Source organism: Neoarthrinium moseri (genome assembly GCF_022829205.1).
Source record: "Neoarthrinium moseri strain CBS 164.80 chromosome Unknown scaffold80_Wmoseri_CBS_16480, whole genome shotgun sequence".
Classification (NCBI taxonomy): Eukaryota; Fungi; Ascomycota; class Sordariomycetes; order Amphisphaeriales; family Apiosporaceae; genus Neoarthrinium; species Neoarthrinium moseri.
In genome coordinates this window covers 82,206-103,604 of record NW_026055194.1, presented here as the reverse complement: position 1 = coordinate 103,604, position 21,399 = coordinate 82,206, and the positions used below count along the sequence as shown (strand labels likewise).

Genomic DNA, 21,399 nt, shown 5'->3' with positions numbered 1-21,399 from the left:
TGGAGCTAGCAAAAGAACCCACGGAGGCCTCGATGATTAACGCCACACATAGACCCTTCATACAGTAATTCGTACCTTCTCCTAGATACCCGGGACACGGTAATCGCATCATTAACCCACATGTTTTAATCTAGCCTTCGAATGAGGAGTGCCCCAAGTATTTGACTGTTTGTTTGCGTTTGCCAAGATGTTTCTGACAACGTCCTTTAGCTTCGAAGTTTTTCAGATATCGATGTTTCAATGCCACGACGCTGGCGTCGGATAAATTGATTGATAATCACTGTACAGCCTAAGGTTCACGCACATAGCTGGTTCATATGGCAATTATGTCTTCGGAGAAACTCTTGTTCCCATCCAACCTTATTCAGCCTCGGAAATAGGTCTTATATGATCACTTCCAGTGCAGTCTTGCTTCTGTAAAACAGAGAACCCCATCAAGTTTTCGGGGCACCTCTACCGCCGCTTCTCATCAATGAAAGACTACTGTCGCTTCTCTTGGCCGAGCTCTATCCCAGTGTTGCTTTGGCATCACAAAGACCCCAAATCTTCGCGCATGCCTGTCTGATCTGTTGATACCTAGGCTAAAAACATGACGCAAAGGCTTCAAACGCTCAGACTGCCCTTCCAGGAGTTCCACCTCGACCACCTTTACCAGTTCTATTCCGTCACGAAGAAGCCAGCTCAACGTGGACCTCCGCAAAAAGCTCGGGACGCACGCTTCGAAGCCCCTCCTGGGGCTATGATATGTATTCCCTACTATATCTTCATAGTGTAGTCGTACGTTGTCATAGGTAACCGTAGTTCTGCGACGTCTTTTGTGGCTAGCAGTGAGCTTGATCGAAGGGGAATTCCAGTCCATGTCCTGTTCATGATCGGGGAGCTCTGGGTGAATATCCTCAGTTGAATTGGAGTCCTCGCTAGGATCAGAGGAGTTGTAGACGGAGAGTTTTATGACCTCGGAAACAATCTTGACGGTGGATGTCGATTTGCATACACTGAGGCATGCTAGCCACTGTGAACATCGATTCCACAGGTGGGGCGATTCCAGACTTCTTCTCAAGAAAAATCCACCCAGTTCCTGGTCTGCGACATATCCACCTGGGAAGACGAAGTCGCCGTCTGCATCAAGCTTGCTTTGTACTTTGCTATTGACAGGATAAATACCGTTCATTGGAAACACCATGCGCCAGCCCGCCCAACTCCAGCTCGGGAAGCCGTCTCTGAGCGCATCAGATTCGCCTGTAAAGAGCATGGCGTAGTGGAAATCCGTTGAAGGTAATCCCTGGAAGAACTTTATCTTTTTGGACGTCTCAAGCACATTCAGACAGCCTTGGATGGCATCTAACCTGTCAGAATCATAGGTTAGTACTCTCCGAGCGTATGCAACAACAATATCGTTGTAGTCTTCGAAGTCCCACTGGGAGGAATTGAGCCACCGGTATGCTGAATGGGTGTGAACTCCCCGGGAACGCAAGTCGACACCCGGCATTCTGGCTTCGTGGCCATATATACCGGAGTGCTTTGAGTCATTCCATTCACCCGAGTAACATTTGAATGAAAGCCCGCCGGGTCCAAATTGCGCTATTCTTCTAGCAAGCTGCCCTTCTTGGTATGTCCAACCTCTTTGGGACCATGGTAAATTCTCGATCACTGGGTCGAAAGTAGAGATATACTGGCGGCCTGAAATAGTTTCTACTCTTTGATTCTGTGCATCACCATCTCCGTGTTCTGGGGATGAGTAAGGTAGAAGAGCTGGCTCGGTATCTGTCGATAGGACTTTTCCTGATGCGACCACGGTAATGTAGGCTAGGTGGTATATCATTCCCATGGCGGCGATCATCGATGCCTTATTCTCTGGGTATTCTTGGTCGATGCAGTACACATCTACCCATAAATATGGGATAAGAAGTGCTTTGCAGACCCTGATTGCGTCTTCAACAAGCTTCGGGACACCTCGTGCTGGGAGATATAGAGTTCCCTTTCTGCCATCATCGACTTCGGCAGCCACGAGATTATCTCTAAGCATAGAGACTGCAGTGTCAAACCTCCCCCAAACCCAACTGAGGGTTGCATATTTGGCATCTGTCAGACGAACCTCCACGAGCGCTCGTGTGGATACATCTATTACTTGGATAATAGACACAGAAGTATTGACATCCTTCAGAACTGTGAAATTTTGGCAGGTATCGGCATGGTACTCATCACAAGTTTTGACCCATTTTGCGAGTAGAGTGAGACTTGTTTGCAAGTTGGTGACTTGGTAGCCGTTCCGTAATGGTCGGACAGGATAGACAGAGCCAGGAGAGAGCAACTGAATTCCGCTCTCGGACATACTGGGTAGGAGATTACATCTCATCGTCTCTTCTTGTGAGGAGTCTATTGTGCTGCAAAGACGCACCTGAAGTTTTGTTGCAACCAAGTTTCGCGTGGTACGGTCCAGATACTTCATGTCTTGGCCATCATCTGCGCGATAAGGCAACAAAATGCAGCGGACTTTCGTTGGATCGAAGTCGTTCTCTGATTCCCATGATGGGTCGTTCAGTCGACTTCGGTGAATAACATGCTTCACCAGACGGCATAGTGGGCATCGCACGTTAGAACTGATGTCGTTAACAGTGCCTATTCCCCCATCCCCGGAGCCTTCAAAAGATTCTCCATCACAATGCCGTGGCCCAGTGAACAGTGAGTACAGATCAATCCGTTGACACGCCTGACAAAGTTGGTCCGTGTCGGCCATTCTTGTCACATACAACAAGTATGATTCGGGAACCGGGGTAAATGGGAAGCCAAAAGAGTCGCTGAGTGACGACTTATGTTTGGGGCGAGGAGTGAGGGGTTCGGCTGGGACAAACAAAGAGAAGGACCGGGAAGTTCCCGTGCGTCGTGAAACGAATCGATGAAGTACGTGGACAGTGTGGATGCTGCCCAAACTTCATTTCTCTACCCCCATTTACATCCATAGTGGCCATCGTTACCATTGCAGTTTACATGCCCTCCCGCCTTTCTATGAGGGTTCTCTGAAGTCCTGCGATCACTATGTATTGGCTATGTGAGCCCCTTGGATGATTATACTCTGATACCGCAGCTATTGTTGAAAGTCCATTGCTTATTGCACCCCAGAGCGTCATTTACTTGTAGAAGAACACTTTGCAACGCTGACATCAACTGTTGGCAGCCTTGTAAATCATGTGTGCAGATCTCAAGTGATACATCTAAATGCCACTGCCGTTTGAAACTACTGAAGCGCCGAAGTATCCAGGGCTTGTTTGCTTCAGCCCGTGCTCTCCTGCCAAGTTCTTTGGCTGAAGGAAGAAAGAGAATATGGGAAAGGGATACAGTAACTAATGGTCCCAATTAGTGGAGTGCAACGTAAGATGCTTCAAGATACCATTATCGGGCTCTATTTTCTCATACGTAAATCCCATCACCGGACTAACTATGATAGCTTACTCCCTTGATCACCAATGCCCCATCGTCCTATCTATAAACCACCCGTTCCCCACGTCGCGGGTCGGGGGGCTCATCGAAGGAATGGCCCCTGCGCCCCGCGGATTCGTAATCCACATACCGATGGGGCGGTGCCCGCGAAGGATCGTAGGCCCTCCTGTCATCCACCCACCTCTCCCGCTCCTCGACGTAGGACCTCCGGTCGCCGCCGCCGCCCCACTGCGTGCGGTTGTCCTCCACATACTGCGCCCTCCTGGCGTCGCCCCCTCTGCTGCCGCTGGCGATGCTCATGGTGGTGAGCCCGTCGGGGAGGCCCCGGTTAACGCTAGCGGGCCGGACCCGGAACTCGGCGTTCTCGATCTCGAGCCTCTCGCCGCGCCTCAGGTGCACGTCGTCCAGTTCCAGCCGGCCGCGGCTGCTGCGAGGGCGGTCATGGTCCCTCATCCGCCGCCCGTCGTCGACCCGCAGTCTGTCGTCTCCACGTCGCGACGGGCCGCCGCCGGAATTGTGTGGGATCTCCCCCCTGGCTATCTTCTTGGCCTTCTTGATGTGGTTCTCCTCCTCCCATTCCTCCTTCTCACCGTAGGTGATGCCCTTGGGCCAATATTTGTGAGCTGCGTACGTCGCCGCTGCTACCGAGCCTAAGAAGACCAGCGATGTCTTCATCCCACTAGTGGTATCTGTCTTGTCCTTGAACTTGTCCTTCATCTCCCTCAACTCGGCCCGCTTGCCACCTCGGCGTGAGGTGGGCGAGCGGCTGGAGGATCTGGAGGACCCAGAAGAGCTGCGTCGGCTCCTGGCCCGGGGTGAGCGAGGCCGGGAGCGGGCGGGAGACGGTGAGAATGAGGGGCGGCGCCGGGCTCCAGATCGGGACCGTGAACGTGCGTACACCGGTGAAGGCGATCGCGAGTCTGCTGAATAGAGGGAGGAGGCGGGAGAGCCTCGCTGCGAATGCCGACCTCTAGGCATCATGAAAACTTCTGATTGAGCGTGAAAATGGAAATTGGATTGGCAAGAGAGAGCGCAGGCAGGACGTAAGATCAGAATGCCAGTCGCCCAATTGACCGGCTACTGCAGTATGGCGACAAGTGGAGTGCAGTAACGTAGTTCCCAGACCCACAGGAGATCTTTCGATCTCTATATCGGGAAAGAGGCCAGGCAGTAGAACAGGCGCAGTTTCTAGTTCGACTGGGCAAGACCGAGTCTGATTGCGATACTGCTGTGGACTGCGGGGCGGGAGTGGATGGGTTTCTTAGGATGATTCAATAGAAACAAGTTTAAAAGGAACTCCCTAAGTTTAACGGCGATTCATCGCAAGTTCGCCATGCGCGAATAGAGGTCATATCAAAGAGAGGTCACAAGCTACGGTACATGGCCAAGACGAGGCGAGAAGGGAAAATGGAAATAGGCCCAGGCGATCCACGGACAAGCTTTATGTACGACTTGGCGCTCTACTAAGGTGACAGGGCGTTGGGTAGGACCCTCTGGCTTGGCTGGCGGCCTGCATCTCGATAGCCACTGACGAAACAGGAGATCCGCAAGGGGAAAGGGTTCTGGGAGGCCCCACGAGGGGAGGCAGCATTGACTTCAGGTACATGCACGATGGCATACCGCGCGCGCCGATGTGCTGCACCCCACCCCTGGCATATTGCGAATCACTCCCACACGACTGGGAGCTGCCCAGGTGGTCTCTAATATAGCAACAGTCCAAGAAGAGATAAGGGGCCCGGGCGGCTCGGAGCGCATGGGAGTTAATCCATTTGCGTATTTTTACTAAGACAATGAGGCTTTTTTGACTTTGGAGGATCAGGACTCGCGACAGGCTGCTTGTAAAAGAAAGAAAAAAAATCGTTGGCAGAGTAACTCGTGTGTGTGGAGGAGCGGGAGGCTGATCTGGGCGTGGGCGAACGACACCCCGGGAGCGTTTCATGGAGTGATGAGTCTATCTTTGGGGTTTGGTAAGACGGCAATCTATCCCTTGGTCTCGCGTTGCGTGGCAGGCGTGGGATCACCGGCCGGCTGCGTCGCCCAATTATTTCGCCGAGTAGGAAAAGGATCTGACACGCTGGCCAGACCTCTGTGCCTCGCTATGATGAGCAGTGTCGGTAGCCAACACCATTGTGCCTCCAAGCAGGTTGCGAGCCAACCAGACCCCAAACGCGCGGTCTAACGATCCGACAGCGAGCTTTTGAGGGTGGCATGATGTCAGTCTCGGGACGTGGTCTGTCAATCTTGCGAGAGAGAAACGTTGCCCAAAGTAGAAGCAAAGCTAGCGCGGCCTGTGCAGCACTAGAATAGATAATGTGCGACTTCGAACTTAGACCCTGGCCAATGATATTAACATGATCGCTCCCAGGACGAAGCGGGATCCGAACTCATGAAAGGAGAGCATCTCGATCGTCGGGTGAATGATGTGCAATTTTTAATAGCGATGAACTCCTCGCACACGCTACCAAATGATTCGTCTGTTTTCAGATGCACTGACGGCATTGTCCTACGGGATGCCAGCTGCAGGTGGTGAGTTGGTGATACTGGTGTTACGTGCAGTTACAGAAAGGAATCCCCGTCTTCGGCTCTCAAATTCTTGTGGTGCCTTGGCTTTTGACGTCTTGAAAACCACGCGGGTTTCAAGTGACCAGACATGGTTCTGGAATCACTATACTGTTTGCAAGCATCAGGTTCGAAAGTCAATTGAGTCGAACGGCCTATACGTTGATTAGAGGCGTCGCGGGCTTAACTATGTCTTGGCGCTGCCCGCGCGCTGGAAAACTCGCCGCCCGCCCTCTGGCGCCCTTGTGGTTTAATGGGCATTCCAGTGGTTACGTCACGCGATTGGTGGTTGCTAGGGTGCCCACAGCTCGTCAGCATCAGAGCCCCAGCCCCCGCGCGCCCGGGTCCGTCCAGTCCATAGGTACCTAGGTAGCTTGTAGCTTGCCAAAGGTTTCGGACCCGCTTTGTCCAGACGCGCTTCTGGAGTCTGGCGGTCTCGACGCGCCGCCACCACAACCAAATCTTTGTACACAGCTACCTGCAAGGCTCCGATGGACTGACCCATCTCGCGGACTGCACGCCTAGCCCCCAGAGCCTCGGAGATGCCTCAGTACCGAGCACATGCCCAATAACCAGACATGACAATGCAGTCCCCTCCGGCTTCCTCAGGCGACGCCGAGCACCCCTTCGATGCCTCCAAGCCCTTTGCCGGCGTGGTCGTGTGCTGCACGAGCATCCCAGCCGACCAGAGAGTAAGCCCGCCATGCATGTTGACTGCTGTGGATGCCTCACGATCATGACTGACCCAGACTGCCCCGTCCGCAGACCGAGATCGCGAACCGAGTTCAGGAATGGGGCGGCATACACAAGTACGACTTGACGCCTGACGTAACCCACCTGGTCGTGGGCGACTACGACACCCCCAAGTACCGCCATGTCGCCCGCGAGCGGCCTGACATCAAGGCCATGGCTGCCGGGTGGATCGACGCTGTGCGCGCCCTGTGGACGACCGACCAAGAGATCAACTTTGCCGAGCTCGAGGCCGAGCACCAGCTGAAGACGTTCGAGAGCAGCGGCGGGTTCCCCTCGAGCACGAATCCACAGGAGCGGGAGCGTGGCAGGCTCCTGGTCTGCCTGACCGGCTTCGAGGAGCACGACCGCCATTACATCGAGGAGACCGTCAAGGCCAACGGCGGCAGCTACGTGGGCGACCTCTCTAGAAGAGTAACGCATCTGATCGTCTGCAAGCCCGAGGGGAAGAAGTACCAGGCTGCCAAGAACTGGAACATCATCACCGTCTCCATCGAGTGGCTTAACGACAGCGTCACGCGCGGCATGATTCTGGACGAGGCACGCTACGATCCCCTGTTGCCCAAGGAGCAGATCGGGAGGGGCGCCATCATCAAGAAGGAGATGAAGCGCGCGCCCACGGTCAAGAGACCCCGCGAAGGAGCAAATCCGGAACCAGACAACGGCCGGAGGAAGCTTAGGAAGAGCGCGAGCATGAGACTGAGCAGCCAGAGCCTCGATCTGTGGAACGACATCTTGGGCAGCAAGCAACCATCCGTAGATGCATCCAAGTCCATGATAGAGCGGTCCATGAGCGAGTCCAACGCTGCTGCCCTGGTCTCCAAACCCGCACCAATGACGAATGTCGCACCCCAGTCGTTTCCACTTCCACAGCCCAGTGCCGAGCCGACGCAGCCAGCCGAAGGTATATTCGCGTCCTGCCGCTTTTACATCCACGGCTTCTCAACCATCAGGCATGCTGTTGCCCGTGACGCTCTAACTTCGCACGGAGGTCAGGTCTCCAAGACTCTTGAGGATGTCGCTTCTGGAGAGCACACAGAGCCTACCGATCAGAGGTTCCTGGTGGTTCCTCAAACCTCACAACCAGATACCCACCCGCGACTGCCTGAAGGAGTGCACATCGTGACCGAATTTTATATTGAGCGTTGCATCTACGGCAAACAGCTACTTCATCCGAACGAACACGTCCTCGGGCGCCCTTTTCCCCGCTTCCCCATTGATGGCTTCCAGGAGTTGACGATATGCACTGCGGGTTTGCGGGATGAGCAGCTGTACCAGGTTGTCAGGAGTATTACACAACTGGGCGCGACGTATTCGGAGAAGCTCAATAAGACGTGCTCCGTCTTGGTTTGCCCCTCTGTTGCAGATGTGAGGCCGGAAAAGATCGATTGTGCTCTAGCTCACAAGGTGCCTATCGTTCATGCCGACTGGCTGTGGCAATGCATATCAACTGGCTTCCGCGTGCCCTGGGATGGCTTTACTTTCCCAGAATTGCAGCACAGGCTCTCTATCGACATCGACCCCGATCTACAAAAGGGAAGACAGAAACTACAACGATCACGATCAGAACCCGCCAGGAGAAGGGAGGCAAAAGCAGATTTTCGTGCCCCGGCAATGGGGTCCAAGGTTGATACCAGCGCGTTCGCCAAGGACCAAATGCCAGTTCCCGCTCACCGTCATCCTAGCCCTGAAGGCCCCAAGGCCGATGTTGCGCGGACACACGGTCAAGAGGATTCTTCTCTAGGTGTTTCAAACTATGACACCGCACTCACCCATCAAAACCAAAGTGTGGACGGTGGCCCCTTGTCCGAGCTTCATCACAATGCCTTGAACCAGTCACCACCCTCGAAAAGTCATCCACCTCGCAAATCCCTCCGTCGCTATCCCACCGAGGGCACTATCGGCGATTCGGAGGGCGGTGATGACTCGGATGCTGCCACCGTCCGCGGTGGCAGTGTTGCGCCCGAGAAGGGGGAGCCCTCAGCCTCACAGGCCGAAAAGGTCCGTAAGCGTGTGGCAGACGAAGAGAGCCGCAAGGCATTGGCATCTCGTCTAACAAGCCTGATGGATAAGCCCACCATGCCTGCACCTGTCGACAGCCCTAACCCCAACCCGGACCCTGCGGTAAAGCCTCAGCGTCGCAAGCGTGAAATTTTTGGCCGCGCCATCAGCAATGTCTCCGCTGCCTCATCCGCCAGCGTCGAGTCGACGGGGCCGTCCAACCTCGGTAGCAAGCCCATGCACATGGATCGCGTGAAGAGCGCGCCCGGGTCGCTGGGCCTGCTCGACATGATGGGCAACAATGCGCAGAACGCAGAGGAAGGCGAAGGCGACGACGCGAACCCGCCGCCCGCCACGCAGATTGGCTACGACGACCCCAAGGCCCGGCAGCATAGGCGGGCCGTCATGGACCGCATCGAAGGCAACGGCGGGGCCACCGCGAGGGGTACCTCCACAGCTCAGAGCCAGAGCCAGGAACGGATTACGATGGAGAGTCTGCGGACGGAGACGGCGGAGGGCATCCAGGGGACCGCGGCGTCGAGGCGGCCGAGGAGACGCTGAGGATGTGGCTCAGGTTGGATTGCGAAACAAGCCACCCTTCCTACGACGACATGTTATGTTTTACGATAAAAATGGCTCTTTACTTGGCGAAAGACGGGATGGTGCATATACGCATTTTTTGCATGAGAACTGTGGTTGATTTCCCAGCCGTGTTTGGTCCTTGTCTTATCTGGTCTGGTCTGGTCTGGTCGGCATTTCCCGTTTAGGGTGTTATAGGACCCTTTGGATTCACTTTCACGAAACCCGATACGACGCCTCAGACACACATATATACACACTCATGATGCCCGAAGCAGACGAATGGAGGGGGGAAAGGAAGCGTAGCGTAGCGACTGGTTGGATTATACATATACCCCCTACACACCTAAATAGCTAGGTAGTCTGAATATGGATAACATGCACTCCCATGACCCCTAACTGCCGAAGCAGCAGAGTTGGGCCCATGATGCGCTGCCCACCGCGTCTTTTGGTGATGATTTGTCTGCAACATTTGTGCGTTGTCGCGGTAAATGCGGTCGGGTGTCGTGGCCCATCCTGCCATGCCATGCCTTGCTTGGTCCACTGGTCCCCGCCGGCCCGCGACGCGCGCAATGCGATGGGGCTATGTTACAGTGCTACGTGCAGGCGTGCATGCGCTGCATATAGAATACCAAGGTATCAGGTATACAAGTCCCCTACTCATGCGCGCGGTGCCCCATCTGGAAGAAACATGCCAGGCTGGACCTGCTCGAACCCGGAAGTCCTCATGGGCTGGGAATAGGAAACCACACACTTTTTGGAACCGGGGTGGCGCCGCGATCGTCGAGACACGACAGCGCGCCATGCGTCGCCCGCTGCTCGGCAACCCGGCTTTTCCTACATATAGTTGCATCCGTCGTCCATATGCGGCCATGGTGGCGACACGGAAATCCAGCTGAGCCAACCCATTGTACGTGCGTGCCATGCACATGCAGCAGCCCTGCCCTGGAAAAGAGAGTTGTCAGTCGTTATTTTGTCTGCATAGTCGCTGATCAGGATATTATTGAACCCTTTTAATTTTGTTATTTCCCTCTCTTCCCTCGCCCCCGGGATGCGCGGTAGAGCGGGTTGGGTTTTGTGGAACCCGCAGACTGAAGGAAACAGCGGTACGGTCAGTCACAGCGAGACGAGGCAGGTAGTTATGTTGTCACAATGCGCAATATCAGAAGAGGTAATCCAAGTAGTGAAAGACAGGTATAAGCGGGTCTTGAATTGAACTTGTCCCAAAATCGTAGTTCCTCGCTCCTCCATGCGTCTTCCCGACCCAAAGCCATCTGGACCATCAAGAAAAGGGGGTATCATCTCAATCTTCCGCTTTGTACTGTTATGCCCTCGACCAAAAAGAAAGCCAAGCCAGGCAACAAAAGGACGTCGTTGCTTGTGTATGAAACAGAAAAGAAAATAATCCACAGGTAGAAGAAGACAAGGGCCAGTGCCAGATCGTACAATGTATCTTGGGAGCGATTGTAAATGAAGAAGCAGAAAGGGCGCCGCCCAGAAAAAAAAGTGCTTCGTATACATCGTGGGCGATTCGTCCTGTTTATCCAAACCCTACAACATGATTTTCTCATTCCCCTCCCCAAACGTAACAAGAGTGCTGCTGTAGCCCCGCCCAGCAGCCTGTAGATGAATGCATGATCGATCTTACAAACTTCAACTCCACATGGGGTATCATACATTCTCATATCGCTCGCGGATTACAATCCGGCAGCGGCTTCGGTAAGGACGCTGAGGAGACTAGCCGCAGCGCCCCCGATGCCGACAGCACGAAGTGTCTCGCCGCGAACCTTCTTCTTGGTAGTGCGATCGTCGCTGCGGTCGCTGTCGTCTCTGTAACGATCCCGGTCACGGTAAGAGTCTCCCCGTGGCCTTCTCCGGGAGTATTCTTCACGGTCCCGATCTCTTCGTCGACTGCTATCGTGATGGTGATGATGGCGACGATGGGCATCATCTCGATCACGATCACGATCCCGGTCGCGATCCCTATAGTCCCGGTCATCGTAGTTTCGGGTAGCACGATGGTCGCGATCTGAGCGGTCACGATGCCTCCTATCATCCCTAGACCGCTCTGCATGTCGCGGTACGGAACGAGGCGAACCAGTGTCGAGGACCTTCGGCTCTGGATCAAACCGGACGTGGGGATCGTCGTTCTTATTCTTCAAGATAGGTTTGGGTTTTACCGTAGCCGAAGGACTAGCACCATTCTCCTTCTCCTTCTCTGGTGGGGGCACGATGAATGGGTAGATCTTTGTGCCTTTCTCGTCTTCGGTAGATTCCTTATCATCCGAATGATAATAATGAGTCTTACGCGGCTGGTACGACGGTAATTCATCCTCGGACTCCTCATCAGAAGAATCAACAAGATCTGCCGAGGACGAAGAAAATTCGCTGTTGGCGCGATACCGACTATTGCCGTTGGCATCTCTTTTGCTGTGAGACTCAACATCCCAGTTTTTATACTTATCCGGATGATATCGGTCTTTCTCGTTTCGTGGCTCTTTTCTCCGCAGCTGGCCACGTCTCCTGCGCACCTCGAGACTTTGACGGGCAAATTCTGCGATTTGGTCTTTTGTGAAGACACCAAGCACAGCTACGAAGTCGGGTCGTGCTTCATATCTTACACCAGCCTGGTTGAGCACCTCGGTCGAAATCAGAGACCGTTTGATGCGTGTCCATTTGGCCTCGAGTGGAATCTCCCTGCCCTGCGAATCAGGTGCAAGGCGCGCGCACCTCTGCGCTTGGCTCTGAAGCCCCACAGGGGCTGTACCCGGAATTACCGGGGCCGATATAGAGTTGGAGTGCAATGTGGGTGGTGGTGAACTGCCATACGGAGGAGGAGGTATGGAAGGAATCAGACGCGGGGAGAGACCATATTCATCGACAGGTGGAAGGTTGGGAGAGGTAAGTAGCCCAGCATTTGACGGGGGTGGCAGATAACGAGCTTGTGGGGATGAAGAGAAGTTCGAGTCGTTGAGATAATTGGACCCGTACGGAAGGCTGTGAGCCTGCATGTGCATGTTACCCATGGCTATCGCGAGGTCGGCCTCTTTCTTATCGAGAGCCATGAGCTCGCGTGTTGAGATGACAAGTGCCATTGAGTTGTCTGACACGCCACCATCGCCATCTTCGGACGAATGAGGTTCGTAAGACATGTCGGTGCTCTGCGTTTGAAGGCTTGACGGATACGCAGGATGCTGATCGGGGTGCAGACGCTCCATCTTCATGGCGGGAAAGAACTTCTCGTTTTCAATGGACGGATGATACATCTCTTTGGGGCTGACGTCGTCGTCCTCTTGCGCGGGATCGACCGGATACGGGATGACATGAAGTGCATCACCACTGGGCTGGTAGTTCTCTAGAAAGCCTCGGACGGTAGGAGTCTTGCCTCCGGACAACATGCTTTGCTCATCAAGCTGACGAATGTAGGCGCGAAGTACGTCCTGTAATTGTAAGCAACAATGGAAGAATTATCAGGCGCCAGAGTGACGTCTACGTACCTGGTTCTTCCTCAGAACATCCCTAGAGAAACCTTCCTTTTCTAGTTCGTCCCTGAACTGTAACCAGAGCTCGTCTTCACCCTCAGTCATGCCCGAGTCTTCTCGCTGGGTTATCCTGGCCGCGATGGCGTCAACCTTGTCCTTAATGGACTCCAGGTCGACATGGTTGGTGTCGACAACGCGGTGTGACTTGGACGGGTTGTGCAACTGGACTGTGTCGAGAAACATGTCGATGTTGAGTTTCTGGTTGGCGAGCTTTGTGCGAATCAGAGCGATCATGTCCCTCTCGCGGCTCTCTAGTGGCCGCTGATAGTCCGCGGCGCCGTTGCGTCCTTCCTCGTCACTACCGCTAGCACTCCCGCCGTACTTCTCCAGAATGGTATCAAGCTGTTTAAGCGTGAACTCGCAGTCCTCGACGATGGGCGTTAGCTGTCTGGCGTAGACCGAGCAGCGATCCGAGTTCAGCAGGGAGCCCGCGTCCTCGGCCTCGACCTTCAGATGCTTGAGGACTGTGTGCAGCCCTCGCACGACCATGGCGACATCTGAAAAATCGGGACCGGCGGCCCGCGACCTTCGATACAGCCGCTTTGCGAAGGCGTCAACACCGTCAATGTCGACAGCCGCGGCGCGGGTAGCTGCCGGGAGCCCGTTGTTAGTCGTCATGGCGGATCGGACGGGGACCGCGTCCCGGGTCACGAGGGTGGGAGTCAGCAGTTCGTGTGCTTTAGTGTAGACGCAGAGTTTCACAGTATGGCTATGGGATGTCGAGTGTCGAGTTGGGGCGAGAGTGAGTGAAGGAAAAGTCGAGCTGAGTTCAGGTCGGCTATGAGACTTATGTGGTGATGGGTGGGGTCGAGTAGTGATGTACACACACCCACGCGCTCGCAGTCAGCCGTATCCAGGGAGCAAATGTAACCTGTGTGACCCTTGACAGCGAGCCAAACCACTTCAAGGCGACTGTGACGAAGCGACCTGGCGAACTAGTCGGGCATGCAGCTACTGCTACCGAGTACGCGAACTGTGGGTTGCAGTGCGTGAACGGCGCAGAAACAAGAATCTGGTGAAACGAAGGCAAGAAAGATGTCAGGTGTCCCTGGGGGGTTCGCGCGAGGACTAGCGGCCGGAAGAAGGACAGCTGAGTCCACCAACAGGGTGCGTGGGACTGCAACAACAATACCGCAGGCAGGCTGGGGAGTGGCATGAATTGAGGGAACGATAGACTTCCAGCAATGCCGGCTTGGGTGCTTTCAGTAAAACAAAGGCCTGGCGCAGGTCGTCATCGCCTCTGTGAAAGGGTCTAATCTGGGGAACGCTGATCGTCCTCCCAATCCGCCATCCACAATCCTCTTGGACAGGGAATGCGTTTCGAGTCAAGAGCATGGCATTACTGTGTATATTTGGTGCGCTAGGCCATGGGCCTTGGGCCTTGGGCCCTGAGGACACCAGAGGATACTCGGCGAGGAAGCGACGGTACGGGCTTCACATGCCGCAGGCCTCGTCTCCAGCCCTGGGCGCCCGTGGCATCGAGGAAGTCCGCAGGTATAGGCCTGGTAGACCCCAGGTATCGAGTAACTCGTCGAGGGCCCGGTCAGATGGGATGTGGCTCTTTTTGCCCGGGTGACGTCTTCTGGCTGTCCGGCTCTAGCAACGGAAGCGTGTGCATGTCATCATACCTGGCCCATAGCGGGCAGGGCTGGCCAATGAGACACCCCTGTCCGTCCCCAGCCTGAACATTTTTAGCGATGCCATCCCTGGAACCTTGGCCTTCCTGGCCTGCTAAAATGGAACTGGTCCCAAACTCGCAAAAAAGCCTTCGCAGACCATCAGGACCATCTGGAGCCCCAGGAGCATCGGAACCGGGATCCCTCCATTGGACGTGGGATCATGATGATTGCCCAGGTTGCTGACCCTTTTTGACGACAGCAAAGCCCCCGACACTTGACCCAGAGAGCCAACAGGCTGGCTTTGCTGATGTGATGAGCCCCTGGGCTGCCTGGACTGGACCGACCCGCGGCCATGGTTCTCCGCTGAGCAGCAGCGTACCGCAGTGTTGCTCATCCACTCACTCCCCTGGCTTGCCTGGCTTCCATGCCTCTCCCACCAGCCCACCAAGCCCCCCTTACCCCCCGACGACTCCCCAATCATCGGCACACATGTGCGCTCCAACTCGTGGTCTTTGTGTGGGACCTCGTCTCTCCATCTTTTCCATCGGAGCTGCGCCACCGATCTAGCCTCTTCTCTGCATTGTTCTAACGCTCGTAGGGTTCAGTCTGGAGGGTCGAGAGGGTCCAAGCAGCCAAGCAAGCCCGCAAGCAACAACGCCCTGGCCATGACATCCTGCAGCCTCCTTCTGGATCATTCGCCAATGCGAGGCAATGCCCACCACCTGGGTAGAGTTTCCAGACACGGACTATCCAAAAACTGGGGACACATGGCAACATGTGCTCGGAAGCGCCCGAACTGCTACTTTGGGCCCGTTCAACTCTGAGCTTGTGCCTGCGCTAACGCCGAACACGAGACTTTCTCGTGCTTCCCCGTCACGAACCTCAGAATACTCTACACGGCCAGGCCTCAGGTCGTTCGGGAGCACAGAGTGCAGAGTGCAGAATCTGCGTTGGCCACCACACAAACACGAGCACTCCATGACGACTGATGACAGCTCGCAGCTCACAGCCTGGTCTGGTTGGTTCTGGGGTGCCTCCACGGCGACTGAGCGATTATCACAGATGAGGCTGTGGTCTGCAGAACTTGGCCCAATCCAGAGCCTGCATGGCGCCAATCGTGTGGCTAACATGTGCGTGACCACTCAGAGTGTACTATCCACGGATGACTCTCAACGAGCCGTCACAGTCCATTTGCAAAAGTCAAAAACGTAAATGCATTCGCCCCTCGGCTTTGACTCTCTCCATATGCACGGCGCCGGCCGTAGCTATGCACTGCTGCCAGACGGGTAGACGAACCATAAGCTGCTGCCTTAGTTCTCAGACTCATCGCGACCTCTGGCGGCCGTGGTTCCGCGCCGAGCTGAAGAGCCAGCGCATTTTCGCATGCTATCAAACTGCATCCATCAGCCGAATCATTCAAAAGAAACTAAACTATCTGCCGTGACCGAGGCTGCTGCTGTAACTCGGGCTAATGCCGTCTATTGCCAGGCAACAACAGCGCCTCCTGAGCTAGTGAATCTTCTCGACGAAACATCGTGGCCGATCGCCAATCAAGCTTCCAACGTCCTAAGGTTCACTAGGCGCAGTGGTGAGCTGTCGCTGCTTGTGCGACGCTCTGAAGCTCTCCAGCGGCTGCGCGCATGTCGCCGGCAACAAGCATCGTAGTAGCGCGCGCCATGTGTATCACTATAGAGCAATAATTGTCCCCGTAGCTTGTTTCACAGGCATCAACCCGATAGATCAGCCCGCTCTTCCCGCCTCATGTTAAAAAAGACCGCATCCGACGAGCAGAATCGGGAATGCGTCGACGTAGCCACGTGCAAGAAAATTGAGCAATCCATACCCGTTGAAATGTGATTCAGTGACTCAGTGCAGCTGTGCTGTCCATCTTATCTCTTGCAGTACAACGGCATTGGTGCCAGCGAAGACCGTGATAGTGACATCGCCGGCAACTTGGCGCCCTATAACTTGCGGCTCTCGGCCGACATCCCTTCAGCTAGATGCTGTGTAACGTCACGAGAAGGGATGCATTCGCCATGTTCTAGTCAACGATTCAGGCCACGGTCATAACCTTGATACTCTATTGAAAATATCCCGCCATCAATCATAATCCATAGATACAAAGTCTGCCATTGGAGCATATGACAGCATGTAAGCGACGAATGGCTTCCCGTGTTAGGTCACGACGCAGTTCTGGGGCGTGTGGTGTAGGTTGGTCGGTATATCTGCCCTGTGTCTCTATCATGTCGGTATGTCCAAGTTCGGCTATGGTCAGATGCCCGCGGTTGTTCAAACGTAAGCTCGGCCTCGAGGCGTAATGGTCACAACATAGCCAATACTTTGCCCGACTGTGCCGCCTCTTGATGCGTCAGCAACTGTGATTATCGCCATGGAAGCCTTAACTCTAGTATTTTCAGGGTCAGATCGGAGCTTCGCTGTGACAAGACCAAGTCAAGGGGCGACGAACGGCTAGCGACATCATCATGAGATGTGCATAGCCAGCCACAGTCCTTGTACATCCACCTTGTCAAACATTGCCACGTGAGTTCGGTAAGGACATCTTCCATGCAAACAGTTTCAGACTGGGAGCCTCATGCCGACAACTATGCTTATCAACATCTGCGAGTAACAGGAGAATGAGATTCAACATCCCACTGAGGTTGCATGCGAATCGCCCCCTGGCTGGTCAAACCCGCTGAATATCGAAGGCGCAGTAGGTCGTCCAAGCATACAGGCGGCATCTACCAAGTGAAGACGATATCTCCAGTTTTGATGCTACAGTGAATGTAACCGATGCCGAATTGCAACTGGTAAGATGATAGCACTATGATAAATCAGCATCAAGTAGTACACAGCTGATTCTGACTGCGAATATCACCTACGTCAATGCCCTCTAGCTTAGGGGCTGCAGACGAACAATAAATCTATACTACTTAGCAACATTGAGATGGTATCTAGTTCCAAATATTTGCAAGTAGCATACTTGGATATATCTGGCGCTTCTCCCATCGGCTCAAACTCCGACGCACTCGTCGCGGACCATCTTGTAGATGCTACGATCGATATCTAACACTACTTCAACTGCCACGACACACACCCATACCACGATCTAGCTGTACAGGGCATTAAGGTAAGAAAGCCAGAAACCTATTGTCGCCTCGCCCAGACATACGTCCACGTAGACCAGGGCGATCGCTTCGAATCCCAAGTTCTGCCTCTCACACATCGTCTGGCATTGCTTGCCACCGCCAGGGGATTTCTCGCTCCCTTCCTATCTGCCTCTCTTCATCAACCCAACCTCCGCTTTCCTAGAGCCAAAAGTCCCCATGCCGCCCGCATAGCCATGGCGCGTTGCGACTGGCCGCTGCAATACTTCAAGTCCCTATAGCCCGCCGCCGCTCGTCGCTTCGATATGCGTGACTCCGCCGCTCGCCCGGCTTGCGTAGGGTGAATGCGTCCGCGATCGGTATTCAGCCTATCAGGATGGAGCAGTGGCGTGGCCTGCCGAATCTACAACGGCCAGATCGGGAGCGGCGCGCAGGAAACTGGACGGCGGTGCAGAGCCTCATCTACACTTGGGCCGTGGTCAATCTCCGGCTGATGAGTCCGGTGCATGAGGAGAAGGCATGGTTAGTGCTGCTTTTCACGGGGGTCACTTGGTCTGTACATGAGGATACATGGCTCGCGCTTCGTGCGGGAACAATTGGATAAACATCTGCATGATCACTACGCTTGGCTGTTCGAGAAGGAAAACGGGGGCCCAAGTCCGCCGTTCCGGGAGCTGAAAATGCACGAAGCTCGGTGGCTGCATTGGTCACCGCGGTGCGGCTCAAAACGTCCAGAAACCATCATTTTCATTGGTCGGGAATCCTACTGCCTATCCCGTCGCAACCACCTCAAGCCTGTAATCTCTGCACGAGGCACTCAACCCACCCAGGACCTTTCCCCCCAATTGACACACGGATGGATCGGCAGTCTATATGGCAATTCTCTCCAACGAGTAAGGACCCACCTGCTGACTGCGGAGATGGCCCTTTTCTCTCGTCGACCGCTGCACGATCTCTCCGCCTGACACCACCTTGGTCTTCTCAATCTTGCCCTTGATCTTCAAGCCCAGCGGCAGCGCCTCGGAGCCTAGCTCCTTGACTTGCAGGGAAATCGGCTTCGCCAGATCGAATCTCTGCTTGATTTCAGCCTTCTGGGCGGCCTCGCAATATCTCACGGCCTCGCTGACGACGCCCTTGAGGTAGACGGCTTCCTCCAAGCCCTCCAGCGCGGCACTCACTTCAAGCTTGAGTGACGCAATGAAGTCGCCCGAGTCGTCGCCGGCCAGAAGTGCATCGTTGAGCAACCAGCCGCCAGGACCTATCGAGTCTACACAGCGGCTCAAAAGGTCTGCAAGGAGCTTGATGATGCCATCCGGGGGTGCGTCAAGTTCGGCATCCTCCTCAAAGTCCGTAGTGTCCAAGTATCGCGACGTCCAAGCTCCCTTCACCAGTTCGACACGTAGAAGATAGACCAGAGAAAGTATCTCCTCGGGCTTGAGTGTTGTGCGTAGCGCCTTGATCATTGACGTTGCTGGGCAGTTGCCGAGTTTGGCGAAAGCAACACTCAGGCCACTGCCGCGGACGCCCATGTTGCCATTCAGGATAGACTCGGCCTTGAACACCTCCTCCTCCAGGTGATCTAATTCCATGCCAATATCGCCATTCTCTGTTCCTTCCGCAGCCGTGCTGGTGAGCATCTTTGGAGGCGGCTGGGTCGGATCTTGGACCAATTCCAGGCTGCGCATAATTGTACGCACTGCAGTGACCAGCTCGACAGAACCCAGCGTGGTTCCCGAAATGTAGCAAGTCAGAAGCTCCAAAGTAGGGTCAAGCTCAGCAAGTCGAGTGATGAGCTCGTCAGCTACGACATAGTCAACATTATCAACACCGCTAAGCTGCTCTCGCAGAGCGGACTTGACGTTTGAGACTGTCAAATGTCCTGCGTCTGCCAAATATGATACAACATTGGTAAAAGGAAGCGAGCACACCAGACGAGGGATGGTGCTATCCCCAGCGTTGTCAGTGTTCCACTGGAATGCTCTGCTGATACTGTATATAATCCATCGCCTGTCCACGCGAGGATAAGCGGACCTGTCCTCGGGCCATTCCCATTCAGGCAGCGATAGAGGCTGGTCGGCAGTCTTCTCAGTATGCTTGACTCCATTTGTAAGTTTTGCAGCCCGAACTGAGAGTCCAAACTTCTCAGCAAGGAGTGCTTCAAACTTTTCAATGGAATCGGATTCGAGTAGAGTATCAGCCCGTTGGACATCCTCGGTCCAGGCCTCCAAGTAGTCACCAAGCATGGACCCAGGCAGATAGGTCGAGAATGTCGAGAATGCTGCGGCACGTTTCTTTGACTCAGTTGCTGCACGCTTGGTCTCGGGGATACCGCGGCCTATGGAGTCGATGAGCAACCCTTCAGCTCGGCGTTTGTTGGTTCGGGACTTTGGTGCCTCGAGTTGAATAGCTAGCAGACTAGATTCAGATATGCCAATGGCCAGTTGCAGTCGTGAAAAGTATCCAACGAGAGCACATCCAGGAGACTTGGGACTGTCTGTCTCGGTCTGGCTATCGGGGTCAATGGTGACCGAGCTCTGCATGGATCGGAATTGAGGATTGTAGACATTCAGGAGGCTCGGGGTTGATGTGAGCACGGAGCTCTTAGACAGGCGCACGAACGAGGTAGCATCGTCAACTTGTATTTGAGAAAGCACCTTCGGGATGTTTGCAGTCAGGTCGTAGACAGTAAGAGTGCCGTTGGACAACTCGGAGAGAGTACCGGAACGAACATCGACGCGGTACTGCGACTTGGAATCGGGTGACACGCTGGAAGCCACAATCGGTACAACGTGTAGCTGGATGAGTCCTCGTGACGAGTGCGCCAGGGTCTGCGAGTGTGGGATTGGGCCGAGCAGATGCAGGTGACGAAGCCTCTGGCCGTCCGAGGGCATGCTGGAGACAGCCAGCAGCAGCTCAGGATCGGCATTGTCTCGCAGTTCACTAGCAATAGAACTGAGCGCATCGCGGTTGCCCTTGAAAATTCCATCGATGACCTCCGAGGCCCGTGCGGATATGCAAGCCTCAAGTTTGAACTCGGCCTTTGCTTCGTAGGCAAGATCTTGGTGCAGAATGGCGGGTGATGTCTTCCACTTCTGCTGCAGGGATTCACTGTCGAGGCCAAGTATCTCTCCGCTCTCACGCACGACCAAGAGATCGCCGCCGCCAGTGGGAGACAGGGCATCTCCTTTCGGGGTTGGGGCCAAGCGAGTGGCCAGGTAGACGACAGGCGAGGTTGCAGGCAAGGACGTTGTCTTGGTTGAAGAGGTGGTCTTCCCGGACGACTCAACAATATCCTTGAACAGGGTCAAGGTCAAGGCCGGGTCCTTGGTCGCGATGTAGGTGTAGCGTGCAACGTCTTTACTCCCTAGTATCCTACGGCGGAGAGAGGTGGGCGGGCAAGTAAAGGACGACTGGGGCGGGATTGGGTACGACGTGACAAGTCTGGCGGAAGATACCTGCTGCGTGTCAGTAACTTGGGCTGGGACCAGCGGCAAGACAGGGGCCAATGTCTCATACATCGTAGATATTAACCGCTTCGCCATCAACGCCGACCGTCACTTCAGAGCGCTTCCGCTTGCGAGAACCCTCGGTGGTCCCGTAGACTTCGCCGACGACGTAGCGGCCGGTGGACGGGTCCAAGGGTCTCGGCAACGTCGTCAGCACATAGGGCTTCTGCACATGGAAGTTGGAAGCCATGGCGCGAGGGAGGAGAGGGGTGAGGTTGAGGTTGCGACGGTTGCGTGAGGGAGTTGGCCACCACTTCACGATGTCTCGCCGTTTCAACGGGCCCTGGGACTTTTTTTT

General features: G+C 54.8%; 5 protein-coding genes across 5 annotated transcripts; 1 reads left to right on the top strand and 4 right to left on the bottom strand.

Annotated features, from left to right (window-relative positions):
- Nucleotides 1–469: 469 nt before the first annotated feature.
- Nucleotides 470–2,332, bottom strand: JN550_012160 (uncharacterized protein; the record flags this gene model as incomplete). The annotated part of the gene is made up of 1 exon (XM_049310606.1): nucleotides 470–2,332. One exon carries the CDS (start codon nucleotides 2,330–2,332, stop codon nucleotides 470–472), a length of 1,863 nt encoding a protein of 620 aa, XP_049165881.1.
- Nucleotides 2,333–3,477: 1,145 nt separating this feature from the next.
- JN550_012159 (uncharacterized protein) lies at nucleotides 3,478–4,416 on the bottom strand (the record flags this gene model as incomplete). Its single annotated transcript, XM_049310605.1, has 1 exon — nucleotides 3,478–4,416. The coding sequence occupies one exon, from the start codon at nucleotides 4,414–4,416 to the stop codon at nucleotides 3,478–3,480; it is 939 nt and encodes a 312-aa protein (XP_049165880.1).
- A 2,165-nt stretch (nucleotides 4,417–6,581) lies between these two features.
- Nucleotides 6,582–9,309, top strand: JN550_012158 (uncharacterized protein; the record flags this gene model as incomplete). Its single annotated transcript, XM_049310604.1, has 2 exons — nucleotides 6,582–6,689; nucleotides 6,763–9,309. The coding sequence occupies 2 exons, from the start codon at nucleotides 6,582–6,584 to the stop codon at nucleotides 9,307–9,309; spliced, it is 2,655 nt and encodes an 884-aa protein (XP_049165879.1).
- Nucleotides 9,310–11,024: 1,715 nt separating this feature from the next.
- Nucleotides 11,025–13,487, bottom strand: JN550_012157 (uncharacterized protein; the record flags this gene model as incomplete). The annotated part of the gene is made up of 2 exons (XM_049310603.1): nucleotides 11,025–12,767; nucleotides 12,825–13,487. 2 exons carry the CDS (start codon nucleotides 13,485–13,487, stop codon nucleotides 11,025–11,027), a joined length of 2,406 nt encoding a protein of 801 aa, XP_049165878.1.
- Nucleotides 13,488–18,464: 4,977 nt separating this feature from the next.
- Nucleotides 18,465–21,291, bottom strand: JN550_012156 (uncharacterized protein; the record flags this gene model as incomplete). Its single annotated transcript, XM_049310602.1, has 2 exons — nucleotides 18,465–21,050; nucleotides 21,112–21,291. 2 exons carry the CDS (start codon nucleotides 21,289–21,291, stop codon nucleotides 18,465–18,467), a joined length of 2,766 nt encoding a protein of 921 aa, XP_049165877.1.
- Nucleotides 21,292–21,399: the final 108 nt, after the last annotated feature.